This window comes from Limanda limanda, chromosome 5, assembly GCF_963576545.1.
Source record: "Limanda limanda chromosome 5, fLimLim1.1, whole genome shotgun sequence".
Classification (NCBI taxonomy): domain Eukaryota; kingdom Metazoa; phylum Chordata; class Actinopteri; order Pleuronectiformes; family Pleuronectidae; genus Limanda; species Limanda limanda.
The window spans coordinates 20,704,699-20,720,130 of NC_083640.1; the positions used below are offsets into that span (position 1 = coordinate 20,704,699).

At 43.8% G+C, this 15,432-nt stretch overlaps 1 protein-coding gene across 3 annotated transcripts; it reads right to left on the reverse strand.

Moving 5' to 3' along the window:
* Positions 1-232: 232 nt before the first annotated feature.
* fahd2a (fumarylacetoacetate hydrolase domain containing 2A) lies at positions 233-14,941 on the reverse strand. Of its 3 annotated transcripts, none has more exons than XM_061070916.1 (8): positions 14,885-14,941; positions 3,240-3,505; positions 2,913-3,129; positions 2,406-2,465; positions 2,147-2,309; positions 1,062-1,170; positions 729-816; positions 233-368 (listed from the first exon to the last, which is right to left on the reverse strand). In XM_061070916.1, exons 2-8 carry the CDS (start codon positions 3,503-3,505, stop codon positions 306-308), a joined length of 966 nt encoding a protein of 321 aa, XP_060926899.1. In that variant the 5' UTR covers positions 14,885-14,941; the 3' UTR covers positions 233-305. The 3 variants fall into 3 exon arrangements, with proteins under 3 accessions (XP_060926899.1, XP_060926901.1, XP_060926900.1); XM_061070918.1 differs by having other exon boundaries at positions 3,240-3,479; positions 14,885-14,933; XM_061070917.1 differs by lacking the exon at positions 14,885-14,941 and adding an exon at positions 10,028-10,060 and having other exon boundaries at positions 3,240-3,479.
* Positions 14,942-15,432: the final 491 nt, after the last annotated feature.

A 15,432-nucleotide genomic window follows, 5' to 3' on the forward strand; every position in this document is an offset into this window, starting at 1 on the left:
TGGGCGGCTGCTAACGGGGGAATGTTACAGCTGCTGACGACTGTCACTGTGACTCAGATCTGGGGTTTGGCTGCAAACACCATATTGAGTCATGTAAGTGCACTTTTCCTAAAAGAGATGTTTCCTTCCTCACAGTGAGTGTAGCATCAGAAATACACACAATTTACACATTTTCACAGAATCAGGCTGAAGAATGTTACCATGAAAATAGTCATTCGTGAAAAGCAAGCGATTAGAAGTGAATCGTGTTTATTTAACAGCCGGTAGTTCTTCATGTGCTGCTGGTGTTTTCATCGGCTCGGAGTTTAGACGACTTTGTTGATTATAGAGCCCAGCTGGTCAATCTGACACTCCACCACGTCTCCTTTCTGGAAGAAAAAACGTTCAAAACTCAGTTGGAATACACGATTTTCCCAAAGTTCACTAAAATACTTCTACAGGCAAAACACAGTCCCTCCATCTCTGCACCAGCAGTCGTTGAAAGCTGGAGCTGGATCAGCAAACCAGTTCTACATATTTTCATCTGACACTGATAATTATGATAATTGTCTCATTTGTTTTTAATGTAAAAACAGATTTTTGCTCCTGGGTGAAGGTTCAACTCTTCTTAATGAGCAGAAAATGACAAACACTTGATTTGCACCAATAAATATGGAACTTTTGTTATATTTTTACTGCTGGAAGTGATATAGTTTGTTGCCCAGCCGTAGTTTCACAGATGACGTCACCTTGAGAAAGACGGGTGGTGTTCTGAAAACGCCCACGCCCGGAGGAGTGCCCGTCAGAAACACATCTCCTGGAGTTAATGTCACGAACCTGATGCAGGAAAATAAAATGGAGATTCAGGATTAGGAGCAGGGAGGAGACAGAGGCTGTAAAGTAGCTTCAAACTTACAGTGTCTGGACATTTGTAGCTGCTGGGGAATTCTTTCTCAAAAACAAACAGCGTCCTTTATATGCTCATTTAGATCAACTACAGAAAGTTCTATATTATGTTATTTATTACTGAAACGTGATGTCTGAGGTTCTCATGTGCAGACACCAACAGAGTGTGAACTCACTTGGAGACCCAGGCCACCAGCTGCTCCGTCTTAAAGATCATCTGGTCTGTGTTGCTGCTCTGGACTGTGTCTCCGTTCACCAGGCAGCGCACGGCCAGGCTGTGAGGATCTGCAGGGAGGGACACAAAACAACGGAACAGCTGATCGTCATGTTCCTCACTTTACATCTCAACTTCTCTCATGACAACTCCTCAAGAAGGTAAATGGACTGAGTTGCACACTGAACCATGGACAGCAACGTTTGTTTCCCGGTCAAGGAAGAAGAAAATTACAAACACTCTGCAATAGAAAACCTAAAATAATCTTATTTTTGACCAAGTAAAATCAATTATTTGATATTCATAGTGCTAAATAATCTTGAGCTATTGAAATTTAGTTCAGGGATTAATTCTGTAGCTCTACTTTCACCAGTTTCTCTCATTGTAACTCATTCTTGTGCATATAGACACTTTACACTTATTTGTTATTTTTGAGGTTCAAACTAAATGGCTTTTCTGTGAGGAAACGCATTAATGTTGCTTTTAATATCACATTTATTCCCAAATGTATTAAATAAAATGTTCATTCACGAGTTTAACATGGCTCACAACGCCACCTAGTGTTATTAAAACCATCAGACCTTGCAGGGCCAATGCTTACATAGAGATCATCGACTACTACATCATACATATATATATATATATATATGTATATCTGCTCATGGGCGTTTTTTAGCCCGACTCCGTTCTAAAGGAATTCTTCAGGGAGAGACACTTCTCCGACCTCCTGTTCATGATGAGGTGTTCCTTCCAGTTTTCTTGATTTTACACATAAAGCTCAGCGTGTTGGGAAACTGACACGTTAATGTTGCTTCTTAGAAACTCGCAAATTATAAATCAAACCGTCTGCAGTTAGTAAAGTGATGGTCAGAAATATGATAAACCACATGTATTTAAACCCACGAAATCATTATTGCCCACTAGTTGCCGCCTTGCTGCTCCAGTCACAGCTTGACTGAGAACAAAATCACAGATAACTTATTCATCACACTTTCACTTCCCCTTCCTCCCTCGCTCTCTCCCAGCTGCGGCCTCTCGTTCCCTCACCTTTTACAGAGTCGGTGGTTACCAAGGCCGGGCCGAGTGGACAGAAGCTGTCGAAGGTTTTTCCCAGCAGCCACTGCTTCCCGTTGCGCTTCATCTGCCAGTCACGCGCGCTGACGTCATTGGCCACAGTGAAGCCGGCCACATAGGAGAGAGCGTCTTCCTCCTGCACAACAAGAGGAGCGGAAATGGAGTCTGAATCACGGCTGTGAAAGAGGTTCCACCAGATCAAAGCATCGTGGACGTCAGAGGTGAAACTCACCTTGATGTGTTTTCCTCTGCGTCCGATCACCAAGGCCATCTCCACCTCCCAGTCCACCTCCTTCAATCCCACAAATAGACCGAGATGAAGCAATACATTCAGTATTACAGAGGATTGCAGTTTGAAGTGTGCTCACAAAAGAGAAAAACAGACAAAATGTGCTTGATGTTTGAGCTGTTGCACATTATTTTCCCTCGATGCAAAGTTGAAAGGAAATTCAAGTTGCTGCCCACAGCTGCAAAACTACTGGTGACACGAAGTATGACATTTTTTAGTTTTACCATCCAATATACGCAAACACACGTCTTGTGCTCATTTTCTTCTGCAGTACGTGAGATAAAAATGTAAATAACTGCATCTTCCCATAAACATGAAGCTTCCTGTCACGGCCGGTACGAGCGCGGAGGCGTTTAAACATCAGAGTTTAAAAACATCTTCAAACTCATTTGTTCGCTTCCTTGCACATGACAATAAAGTCTTGAATCTTGAGTCATCACTTGCTCTCACCTGGCTCTCTGAGGGCAGTGTGATGTCATCGAACGGCCCCGTGATGGCGCTGGGGAACTTGCTGAAGATGATGGGCTCTTTGGGGACCGGGGCGTTCTGCTCCAGGCAGTGGTCGAGGTAATTCATGCCCACACACACCACCTTCTCCGGGGCCAACACGGGAGAGAGCAGACGGACGGCTGATCGCTCCAACACACACTGACCAGAGGCCAGAGCTCTGAGGAGAAGGAGACGGATCAGAGGGAGCATGTGGATGAGGACAGGAGAATGTTGGCGTGTTAGAACGTGGCTCCCTAACATGACTGAGTGTGAGTGAGTGTTTGACACCTGTGTGCACACTCCAGACCCGTGTCCCCCAGCTCCAGCAGCTCCCTCATGGTCGAGGGCATGGAGGGGTCAAACGCCTTCAGGTCCACCACACCGAGCCCCTCCCCCTGCTCCACTCCCACTCGGATGCCCCCTCCGTCGCCATGGCGATGAAACTGCACCAGGCGCATGGCCGCACCGCTCAAGCTTCGCCTCTGTACGTTTGCCGCCGGCCTTCGAGAGAGCAAACTTCTGCAGATGCTAAAGGAGCAAAGAGGAAGTCTCATCTGTTGAGGAAAAGAGAAATGAAAGTGCCGAGGCAAACAGACGGATAACGACAGACGAGAAGAGAGAAAGTAGAACAACAACAGGCTAATGGGATTTTAATGGTTGATCGTGTTGTTTCTCCCCAGTATCAATTAAGTAATTCGTCAGATGTCATTAAATAAAAGACACACAGAAATTGAAAGATTACATGTTTAGTCCAAAAAGTCAGAGACAAAAGCAGCATTTAATTTTGGTGGTAATTTTCCCTTGATAGACCCGAGATCGATTATCAACAAGAGATTCAACGATTACAGTTCTGTTTGATATTAAACTTATAATGTCTGCATTGGTCCTGTTGGGAAGTTCAATGACCTGAAGTGTAACAGCAGAAAGAAAAACACAAAGACTAGTGAGAAAGAAATGATCATAATGTGAACTTCTTTATTTCACAAACCAGTTGGTTGAGAGGAAGCGGCCAAAATAAGTAAAGTCTCCTTTGTGTCAGCAAGTCTGGGACACAATGTTCAATCCCTCGTGTGTGAGAACAGGTCCGACACGTGAACACAGCTCAGTGTTTCCCCTAGGTTTACAGCTTTGGGGGGGGGGGGGGGGGGAGACAAACCACGGACACAAAAACTTAAAGGAATCATGATGTTAATGTGTTTATTTTAATGATTTTGAACTGTACATTGGATTTCGGCGCTGACAGGCTAATCTGTGATACTCAGACGTCATGTCAGACGCCCAATAGGGCCACATGTCTGTCAGTGCCTGGGCCCTAATAATAAAGACTGAACCGAGCTCCTGCAGGAGCGAGAGAGAGAGGTGCGCCGTGTGTAAAGCTGCACGTTCCGCCAACCTCCGCTGCTCAAGTAACGAGCCAGTTTTGAGAATGTAAGAAGTAGAAAGTACAGCTATTTGTGCTCAAATGTAGGGAGTAAAAGTTAAAAGTCGTCAGGAAAATAAATACTCAAGTAAAGTACAGATATGTGAAAAATCTACTTAAGTACAGTAACAAAGTATTTCTACTTTGTTACTTCCCACCACTGCCTAAAACCAAAAAGAAAACTGAAATAATCCCCTATTCATTCTCTATGAACTGTAATTTATCTATCTATCTATTTATTTATGCATGCATGTATATATGTATGTATGTCAGGGGTCACCAACACGGTGCCCGCGGGCACCTGGTCGCCCGCAGGCACCCCGCGAGTCGCCCGCAAGGCATGCTCTAAATTTAAAAAAAAAAAAAAAAAAATTAGAAATTTTTTAAAAAAAAAAAGAAAAAATAATTACATTTGAAATTTAAAAAATAGTCAAACCGCCATCTCACTCTATGCCAGTGATACTCAAACAGCTAGGGCTCCGGCTCCGCCCCCAATCATTCGCTCAGAGCAGTCACTGCGGTTACATGTGTCCGATTGAAACCCGATTTCTGGCGTTGTCCGGTTTCAATCGAAGATCCATGTCATGTAACTCCACAAATCTAGATTTCTTGTGTCCGACTGAAGTCGGATAACCACCCCCAGATAAGTAGATCGGATCTGGCTGTATATCGGACAACGCGCGCATGTAACTCTGGAAGCTAGACAACAACTGGAGAAGACGTCTTTGCGCATGCTTGAGATCCTGCCCCCCCCTCCCTCCCTGGTCGTGACCCAGAAGTCGACACGTAGATAAAATGTCGCTGCCCGGTGCCGGCCGGCACTCGCCATTACCATTCTAATCAAATGCGCCGTTCGCATTCGCAGTACTCCTAGAGTAAACATGCACAACATCATGTAGAGGGACGTAGCTTCACCTTGCTCTCCGTTCGTCATCTTTCTCGCATGCTGAGTTGAAGGCTGTTGTTGTTTTTGTGTTGCTAGTGGTGACGAGGTCAAGCGGAAATGGCTGGATCACCACTAGCTGTAATGAAAACAGCGCCACCTATCGTAGCGGGGTATGAAATGCTTTCGGACAAGAGTCGGATTTCTCAGTGCCATGTACCCTGAGATAGAGCAGTTAACCCCCCATGGATAGAGAAACCCGATTTCGGCCGAAATCGGGTTTCTGCCATCATGTAAACGTACTGACTGATTCTCAAACTGTGTGGGGCGCGCGACCGTTAGGAGGAAATGTGAGGCGCAACTAATATAAGAGCTCTTTAACGGCGGAGCAGTAAACAAATCGCTCTTTCGCCGTAGCCACCGATTTATAGTCGTTTTTTACGCACGCACCCACGCACGCAGCTTCTACGGACTCGTTTTGGTTTATAGTTCCCCCAGAGTTGCGCGTGTTGCAACGCAATTCACCGCCAGACCACTAGGCGGCGTAATGTTTGTTGTTGAAGTCGGCTCTTCTTCGTGTGTGGCACACGTTTATTGACATCGCCACAGCGGCTCCTCAGAGCCTTTTTCTGGCGGACAAATCCGCCGGTTAGTGACGGGTTATACTAGTGGACATGGTTTCGGATCTTTTCTGCCAAGTGCTCTTCTATTTGGTCCATATTCGTTCTTCTAAATCTTCCGTGGCTTCCGCAGTTTCCGGGATTGAAACCGGAAATGCGACTCCGGACGGGATGTAGTAAGCAGACCAATCACAAGCCTTGCGGGCTGCGTGAGGCTCGCGTCGCTTTGTCGTATAGTCAGAAAAATTGGCTGACGCACGCAAGCCGCAACACGCCCCCCGCAAGTACGCGAGGGGCGTGTTGCGTCGCTCGCGTGCGTGCGTGCGTCCGTAAAAAGCCGAGTATAAAGGCCGGCGCATGCTTCTGCGTTTTCACGGGAACGGAGACGCAGGAGCCCTTCCGGGCCCCTCACGGCCCTTCCTACGTCCTTACGTGCGTCGGCCAATTTTTCTAACTAGACGGCAAAGCCCCGCAAGCGTCACCCGGCCGCGAGGGCTGTGATTGGTCTGCTGACTACATCATTTCCGGAGTCGCATTTCCGGTTCATGCCCGGAAACCACGGAGGATTTAGAAGAACGAATATGGACCAGATAGAAGAGCACTTGGCAGAAGAAATCCGACACTATGTCCACTAGCAGTGGCGGTTCGTCATACAGGGCGCTGGGGCGCCGCCCACCCTACAATTTTGAGATGAAAAAAAAGAAAGAAAAAAAAAAATGACATGTCAAAAAACATTATATATCAAATAATTTAATAAGAAATGTACTGTTTTAAAGCGTTAAATGTGTGCCGGAGACCGTAAGCCCCTGTCAAAAACCTCTTAATATATTATATTTGGTAATATATTTGCCATTCGTTATCACTGAGAGAGAAGCCACTCCTCCCTGTGGGCGCCGGGCAAGTGGAAGTCTATGGAAGCCAACAAAAGGGGCAGGAACATTTGAGCAAGGACAGCTTCTCAATGGCGGATGACAGTTCGAGCCATGGGCGCACTTCACCTGCGCCTACAGCCAATGAAAGGGTTTCTTATACATCATGCTGACAGGACTGTCCAATCAGAGACCTTATCACTGATCTACAGGAGCTGCATAGTTAGCAGATACTTTTAATCTGCACGGAGGTGCAGCTCCGGTCCCGGAGCACTGAGTGAGACAGGTAGAGGACAGACAGTGGACAGATAGACTCATTGTTGTTTACTGTGTCGTCTGTGTAGTTTTATCGATCAGTAATAATCAGCTGAAATTTTTAACCACATGTTAACGTGCATGGGGACGTGCTCCTCCGGGACCGTCCCCGGGGACGTCCCGGCGACCGGAGCACCAGAGCACCTCCCCGGGTGCACCTCCCTCCGGTACTCCGGAGACCGGGACGTCCCCGGGGACCGGAGCACCTCCCCGGGGACGGTCCCGGAGGAGCACGTCCCCGGGGACGGTCCCGGAGGAGCACGTCCCCGGGGACGGTCCCGGAGGAGCACCTCCCCGGGGACGTCCCGGACCGGAGCACCCCGGAGTTTTTTTTTTCTCATTGCGGTGGGCTATTTAAACCGCGCCGCCCAAGTGCGCCCCCCCCCAAAAAAAATGTCACCAGCCGCCACTGTCCACCAGTATAACCCGTCACTAACCGGCGGATTTTTCCGCCAGAAAAAGGCCCTGCGGAGCCGCCGTGGCGATGTAAATAAATCGCTCTTCTTCGTGCAACACACGAAGAAGAGCTGACTTCGACAAAAAACATTACTGCGCTTAGTGTTCTGGCGGGGAATTGCATGGCAACACGCGCAACGGTTGGAGAACCATGAATGAGAACGAGTCCTGCGTTACAGCTGCGTGCCTGCGGGCCCCTGACGACGCAGAAGCATGCGCCGGCCTTTAGCGTCCCTAGCACGCCGGGGCTACGTATTCTCCACTCAAGCCTATGTGGAGAGTAGGTAGACAACCCCCCCCCCCCTCTCTCTCTCATTTTATCTTTATGACTGCTTGTGTGTCTGTATCCGGAGGGGCAGAGGGGGACATTTAATAATGTAATTGGTAAAATTGGTAAAATTAAAACTCCAGGACAACAGAAGGGGAATACAAACTATGGGATGCATATTTTATCATTTATATCATATAAAATATATATATATTTTTCACTGTGTTTCCCGGAGCGCTACGCTCGTGTCAAGCGCAAAAAATAGACTCGACGCCGAAACGATCGCTGCACGACGCGAGGCAGTTTTGGTGCAGCGCAGCGGTGTGACAGCCTAGCGTTTACACGACGCTAACGCGACGCTAACGCGTCCGGTGTGAAGCCGGCGTAACGCGTCCGGTGTGTAGCCGGCCTCAGGCCCGGGGCTCCGCCCCGCCCCCACCCACTCGCTCAGAGACACACACAGTGGAGAGGATCGTTCACGTGAAGCAGCCGGTCAGGGACAAACAAGAGACAGTGTTCAAAAACCAAGTTGAAAAGAAAGTACGATGAAACCTGTCTTGCTCTTGGGTTCACAGTCAGTGTGGTTGGACATGAGGAGAGACTAGTGTGTATTTTATGTCTGAAAACTCTATGAGACCAAACAAATTAAGAAGACACTAAGAAACATTACACCCTGTTACATGCATGTGTTCTTTTTGGTTGAGCTTTGGTTGAGCTTTATCATCTTTATCAACAAAGTGATTTTAATTGAATTAATTTTTTATCTACTTTTGAAAAGGAACAGACTGATGGAGGCATGTAGTGATAAATGTCACCAAAAGTACTTCAATTAAGTTGAATTTAAGCAAAGTTGAAACAGTTTAACAGAAATAAATGTTGCATGTATTAATATATCTGTTTCCTACAATCATTGTTGTGGAAATCATTGTTAATAATTATTTCGAGGAATAATTAACATTAACTTGATCAGACAGTCTCTTCACATATATTATTAATAATATTAAAAGGTGATCTGTGCAACTCTGTTATTCAGGACGTTTGTATCAAACAAGCAGTGGTGTATAAACTACTTGAAAGCCATACTTGAGTAAAAGTACAGATAGCTTACTTGAAAGTGACTCCGGTAAAAGTAAAAGTCACCTGTCAGAAAATGACTTGAGTAAAAGTCTTAGAGTTGCTCATATTAAATGTACTTAAGTATCAAAAGTATCTGGTGTTGAAATGTACTTAAGTATCAAAAGTAAAAGTACAAGTACCAAAATTAAAAATGCTAAGTGCTTTTTATAGTAGGCCTATACAGACACAAAACAACCCAAAATTGTTCAGTTCAGGATTTATTTCAACTGACTGAAAAATTATAACAACACTATATATATATTGTATAATTTTACAAATTTTGAACCCGAGATGCTGAGGTTAAAAAAGTATTGGACAAGTGCATCTGAACTTATAGAGATAACAAAGAATCAACACAACTGAATAAACAAGTGCCTCTTGATTCTACCTAAGAACACTAGACCTGCCACTAATAGACCAAATGAACCTTTTGTGTCGATTAGCTGTATTGTGTAACTGCCTGGATGTTTACCTGCCTGTAATCCTGCCCGCCAGCTTGTCCACGCATCTACATGTAAGCCTGTTTATTTATCATTAGACTATCTTCACTGAATGGGCCTGCGGTTGTGTTTGCATTTGTTTCCAGCAGGGTGACAATACACCTGTAGGGTATCTTGCCTGTAGGGACGACAAAGTGAAGACACAACCCTGCTTGAAGTTGTACACATTAGCCAGTTTGTACAATACATATATAGGACTCAACAGCTTCTAAGTTGTGTTGAGTCAGCACAAAGGGCGACTCAGGATTGGAATTGGCAATATATAGATATAATATAATATCTTTGCAAAAATTATATTGGCATTATAGTGAGTGGAAAACTGGGCCTGATTACCCAGGGTTCCATTTGGCGAGGTCCATTAAAAAACCTGAATTGTGTGCGTAAATATGCAGTAGTCCACGACACAGTGTTTGTTTTTGGTTGTGTTGGCTGAAAGTTGTTTTTGCGTTTGCTTATATAAATGGTTGTGTTGTTTGTTTTTCCATCTCGACTTGTTTTAAATCTGTTTGTTTTGTTTACTTGGACATGTAAGACTTAAAAAACGCGGATATTTTTAACTGCTTCTCAGGTGGTTCATGCGACATGTTTTCAGATGGATGCTCTCTGTCCGCTGGTGGGAGGTTGCTCACCTGTGTGTGCGCGCATCTGGATGGAACTCCGCCGTGCGCGCTACAGAGAGCAGAGGAGAAATGTAACCGCGCGACCATGTCAAGACAGAAATGCAAGCTATAGACCTGTTTTATAGGAAATGTAACCTTAAAATGATTTATGTAGAAATCTGGCGCCATATTAAAAAATAAAAAATAAAATAAATAATTAACTTGACCTTCCAGGGGGGGCGGGAGGTGCCGTTGGGGGGGCGCAGCGCCCCCCTAATAGAATGGTAGGGGAAACACTGCAGCTGCAACAACAACTTATAAAAGCCTCGGTAGTTAATATAAGTTAATGCAAAACCACTCTAATCTGAGATATCATGTGATTTCTGGTTTCGTCCAACTCCTGTGAAAGCGATATATCAGGAAGTTCTTGAGAGAATTTCTTAAAATTTGGTTCAAAGCTTCACTAGTTAACTGATTCGATTTCTGTGGTCAAAGTCACGGTGCCCCCCCCCCCAAAAAAAAACAACAACTTTCAGTTGTAAGAAGTAAATGATAAATGGTAAATGGATTTGTATTTATATAGCGCTTTTCTAGTCTGATGATGACCACTCAAAGCGCTTCACAGTACAGTTTCACATTCACCCATTCACACACACATTCATACAGTGCATCTACTTGCAGCACTTTGTTATTCGTCCGGTGTGTAGCCGGCCTCAGGCCCGGGGCTCCGCCCCGCCCCCACCCACTCGCTCAGAGACACACACAGTGGAGAGGATCGTTCACGTGAAGCAGCCGGTCAGGGACAAACAAGAGACAGTGTTCAAAAACCAAGTTGAAAAGAAAGTACGATGAAACCTGTCTTGCTCTTGGGTTCACAGTCAGTGTGGTTGGACATGAGGAGAGACTAGTGTGTATTTTATGTCTGAAAACTCTATGAGACCAAACAAATTAAGAAGACACTAAGAAACATTACACCCTGTTACATGCATGTGTTCTTTTTGGTTGAGCTTTGGTTGAGCTTTATCATCTTTATCAACAAAGTGATTTTAATTGAATTAATTTTTTATCTACTTTTGAAAAGGAACAGACTGATGGAGGCATGTAGTGATAAATGTCACCAAAAGTACTTCAATTAAGTTGAATTTAAGCAAAGTTGAAACAGTTTAACAGAAATAAATGTTGCATGTATTAATATATCTGTTTCCTACAATCATTGTTGTGGAAATCATTGTTAATAATTATTTCGAGGAATAATTAACATTAACTTGATCAGACAGTCTCTTCACATATATTATTAATAATATTAAAAGGTGATCTGTGCAACTCTGTTATTCAGGACGTTTGTATCAAACAAGCAGTGGTGTATAAACTACTTGAAAGCCATACTTGAGTAAAAGTACAGATAGCTTACTTGAAAGTGACTCCGGTAAAAGTAAAAGTCACCTGTCAGAAAATGACTTGAGTAAAAGTCTTAGAGTTGCTCATATTAAATGTACTTAAGTATCAAAAGTATCTGGTGTTGAAATGTACTTAAGTATCAAAAGTAAAAGTACAAGTACCAAAATTAAAAATGCTAAGTGCTTTTTATAGTAGGCCTATACAGACACAAAACAACCCAAAATTGTTCAGTTCAGGATTTATTTCAACTGACTGAAAAATTATAACAACACTATATATATATTGTATAATTTTACAAATTTTGAACCCGAGATGCTGAGGTTAAAAAAGTATTGGACAAGTGCATCTGAACTTATAGAGATAACAAAGAATCAACACAACTGAATAAACAAGTGCCTCTTGATTCTACCTAAGAACACTAGACCTGCCACTAATAGACCAAATGAACCTTTTGTGTCGATTAGCTGTATTGTGTAACTGCCTGGATGTTTACCTGCCTGTAATCCTGCCCGCCAGCTTGTCCACGCATCTACATGTAAGCCTGTTTATTTATCATTAGACTATCTTCACTGAATGGGCCTGCGGTTGTGTTTGCATTTGTTTCCAGCAGGGTGACAATACACCTGTAGGGTATCTTGCCTGTAGGGACGACAAAGTGAAGACACAACCCTGCTTGAAGTTGTACACATTAGCCAGTTTGTACAATACATATATAGGACTCAACAGCTTCTAAGTTGTGTTGAGTCAGCACAAAGGGCGACTCAGGATTGGAATTGGCAATATATAGATATAATATAATATCTTTGCAAAAATTATATTGGCATTATAGTGAGTGGAAAACTGGGCCTGATTACCCAGGGTTCCATTTGGCGAGGTCCATTAAAAAACCTGAATTGTGTGCGTAAATATGCAGTAGTCCACGACACAGTGTTTGTTTTTGGTTGTGTTGGCTGAAAGTTGTTTTTGCGTTTGCTTATATAAATGGTTGTGTTGTTTGTTTTTCCATCTCGACTTGTTTTAAATCTGTTTGTTTTGTTTACTTGGACATGTAAGACTAAGTAGACACGGCAAACCAATGAAAATCTATTTACCAACAGTTTTTGTTTAACCAAATACTTCCAATATTTTCTTTAAGAAAAGTTAACCACTTGCTGCTTCGAGCTATGTATTTATGTGCAGATGTTGACACGAAGCAGGAAAGGGAAAACGAATGTGAATTGAAAAAGGAATACCTTCAAAAAATTATGTAAAGTCACCTAATAAAAGCCCTCAAAAAGCAAATTAATTTGCCTGAATAATAATCCTTACAATTTCAATAGGGCCTGACGTCTGTCAGTGCCTGTCAGTGCTCTGGCCGTAATAATAAAGACTGAACCGAGCTCCTGCAGGAGTGCGTAAAGGTGCACGTTGCGCCAACCTCCGCTGCTCAAGTAACGAGCCAGTTTTGAGAATGTAAGAAGTAGAAAGTACAGATATTTGTGCTCAAATGTAGCGAGTTAAAAGTCGTCAGGAAAATAAATACTCAAGTAAAGTACAAATATGTGAAAAATCTACTTAAGTACAGTAACGAAGTATTTCTACTTTGTTACTTCCCACCACTGGAAACAAGTAGCCCTTCGTACTACTCAGTACCTTCGAAGTAGCTCTCAGTCTAAAAAAGGTTGGTGACCCCTGATGTATGTAATGTATATATTTACTGATTTCCATAAGTAACCTGGATTGCCGGAATCCGGAAACATTTTTGGATCCGGTACTTATGTTTATCTCGTCTACACGAAGCCCTTTCAGGAAAACACGGAAACGCTATAGCGGAGTGGTTGAAATCGCTGTAAAGACGTCATGGAGCATGCGCTTAAAGTGAAAGAAGACTAAAGTCGAGATCCTACTAGCAATCTCCGCATAACGACTTCTCTACCACCTGAAATCACTGTTACCATGGCAATCAAACAGGACTAGTTGGAATAGAGCACTTCGCCATAACCATAGTTTGTGTTAAGTTACCGTTTTGAAACGGCTACTCGCAGGAGAGTGGCTGTTACCATCTCCACCTGGGAGCGTTTAAAAAACGCGGATATTTTTAACTGCTTCTCAGGTGGTTCATGCGACATGTTTTCAGATGGATGCTCTCTGTCCGCTGGTGGGAGGTTGCTCACCTGTGTGTGCGCGCATCTGGATGGAACTCCGCCGTGCGCGCTACAGAGAGCAGAGGAGAAATGTAACCGCGCGACCATGTCAAGACAGAAATGCAAGCTATAGACCTGTTTTATAGGAAATGTAACCTTAAAATGATTTATGTAGAAATCTGGCGCCATATTAAAAAATAAAAAATAAAATAAATAATTAACTTGACCTTCCAGGGGGGGCGGGAGGTGCCGTTGGGGGGGCGCAGCGCCCCCCTAATAGAATGGTAGGGGAAACACTGCAGCTGCAACAACAACTTATAAAAGCCTCGGTAGTTAATATAAGTTAATGCAATACCACTCTAATCTGAGATATCATGTGATTTCTGGTTTCGTCCAACTCCTGTGAAAGCGATATATCAGGAAGTTCTTGAGAGAATTTCTTAAAATTTGGTTCAAAGCTTCACTAGTTAACTGATTCGATTTCTGTGGTCAAAGTCACGGTGCCCCCCCCCCCCCAAAAAAAAACAACAACTTTCAGTTGTAAGAAGTAAATGATAAATGGTAAATGGATTTGTATTTATATAGCGCTTTTCTAGTCTGATGATGACCACTCAAAGCGCTTCACAGTACAGTTTCACATTCACCCATTCACACACACATTCATACAGTGCATCTACTTGCAGCACTTTGTTATTCTATGGGGGGCTATTGAGGGTTCAGCATCTTGCCCAAGGACACTTCGGCATGCAGATGGTTCCGACTGGGGATCGAACCGCCGACCTTCAGGTTGGAGGACGACCACTCTACCCCTCAGCCAAAGCCGCCCTTGAAATAAAGGTAGTATATTCTTGTTCGGAGACGAATGTGGATCTGTGGCCTTTGACCTTTGATCCCGCTCGGTCCTGAGTGATCCGATCACAGGAGGACAGCTTCGAGCGTGAACTCCTCAATGTGCTTACAGATCTACACCCTAGCCTGCAGGACAGAGGTGACATGCCTGTTTATTTACATACAGAGCAGGGGGGGCGGGGGAGAGAGAGAGACCTGATCACGTGGTCACAGGAGACGCATTCAGGTGAGATCAGATTTATTTAGCTCTGCCGACACCAGGACCCTCAAGACTTTAGAGATCTGATCAATTAGGTGTGAGATCATTGTGTCTGTGTGTGAATGTGTCCTGAGCTGACGAGCCTCAACGAACCCGTCATCAGCTGACTCGACACTTCACTTCCTGCTGAACTCACACTTCACTGTTTCCTCTCAGTTATTCAACACGTTTGGAATTGATAACGTTTCTGTCGAGTGCATAAAAAACAAATGAGCTTTTTAGTTTCTTGCCCTCTGGACTCAGACCTGACGTACTCACCTCTCCGCTCCTGCACACAGACACACCACGTCCAGCTGCTTCCGGTTTGTGTTTGTAGTCCACGAGGTCCGACCAATCAGAGACGAGACAAATCCAACAAACGTCCCTAATGTCAAAGCGTTATTATTATTTTTTTATTAATGTTATGCTAAGCAATATATAATAATTTGCTGATGTATTCATCTTGATGCTGGTTTTCTGTTGTTTTTTTTAAAAATCAGTTTAAGAAACTACAACTACGATATTCATCCATGAAGGCGCCTTCAAATACAATGGGAATTTAGCAAACTCGATCACTTAACTCTCCGTGATTGTTTCAAAAATAAAAGAATCAGTTCCACAATTTGTGACACTGTTACATTTACTAACTGGGAAGTAATTTTGTCTGCAGTGTTGGAATTGTTTTTATTTTTTGCACTTTGGTAATGTCCCCTGGTTGTTTTTGGCTGACTGGCGTTATGGGATTACTTTAATGGGATAGAAAAGATGAAGAGCAGTAGTTGTGTTGCTCATATTTACATTCATGTTTTCTATTTGCTTCTAACCCT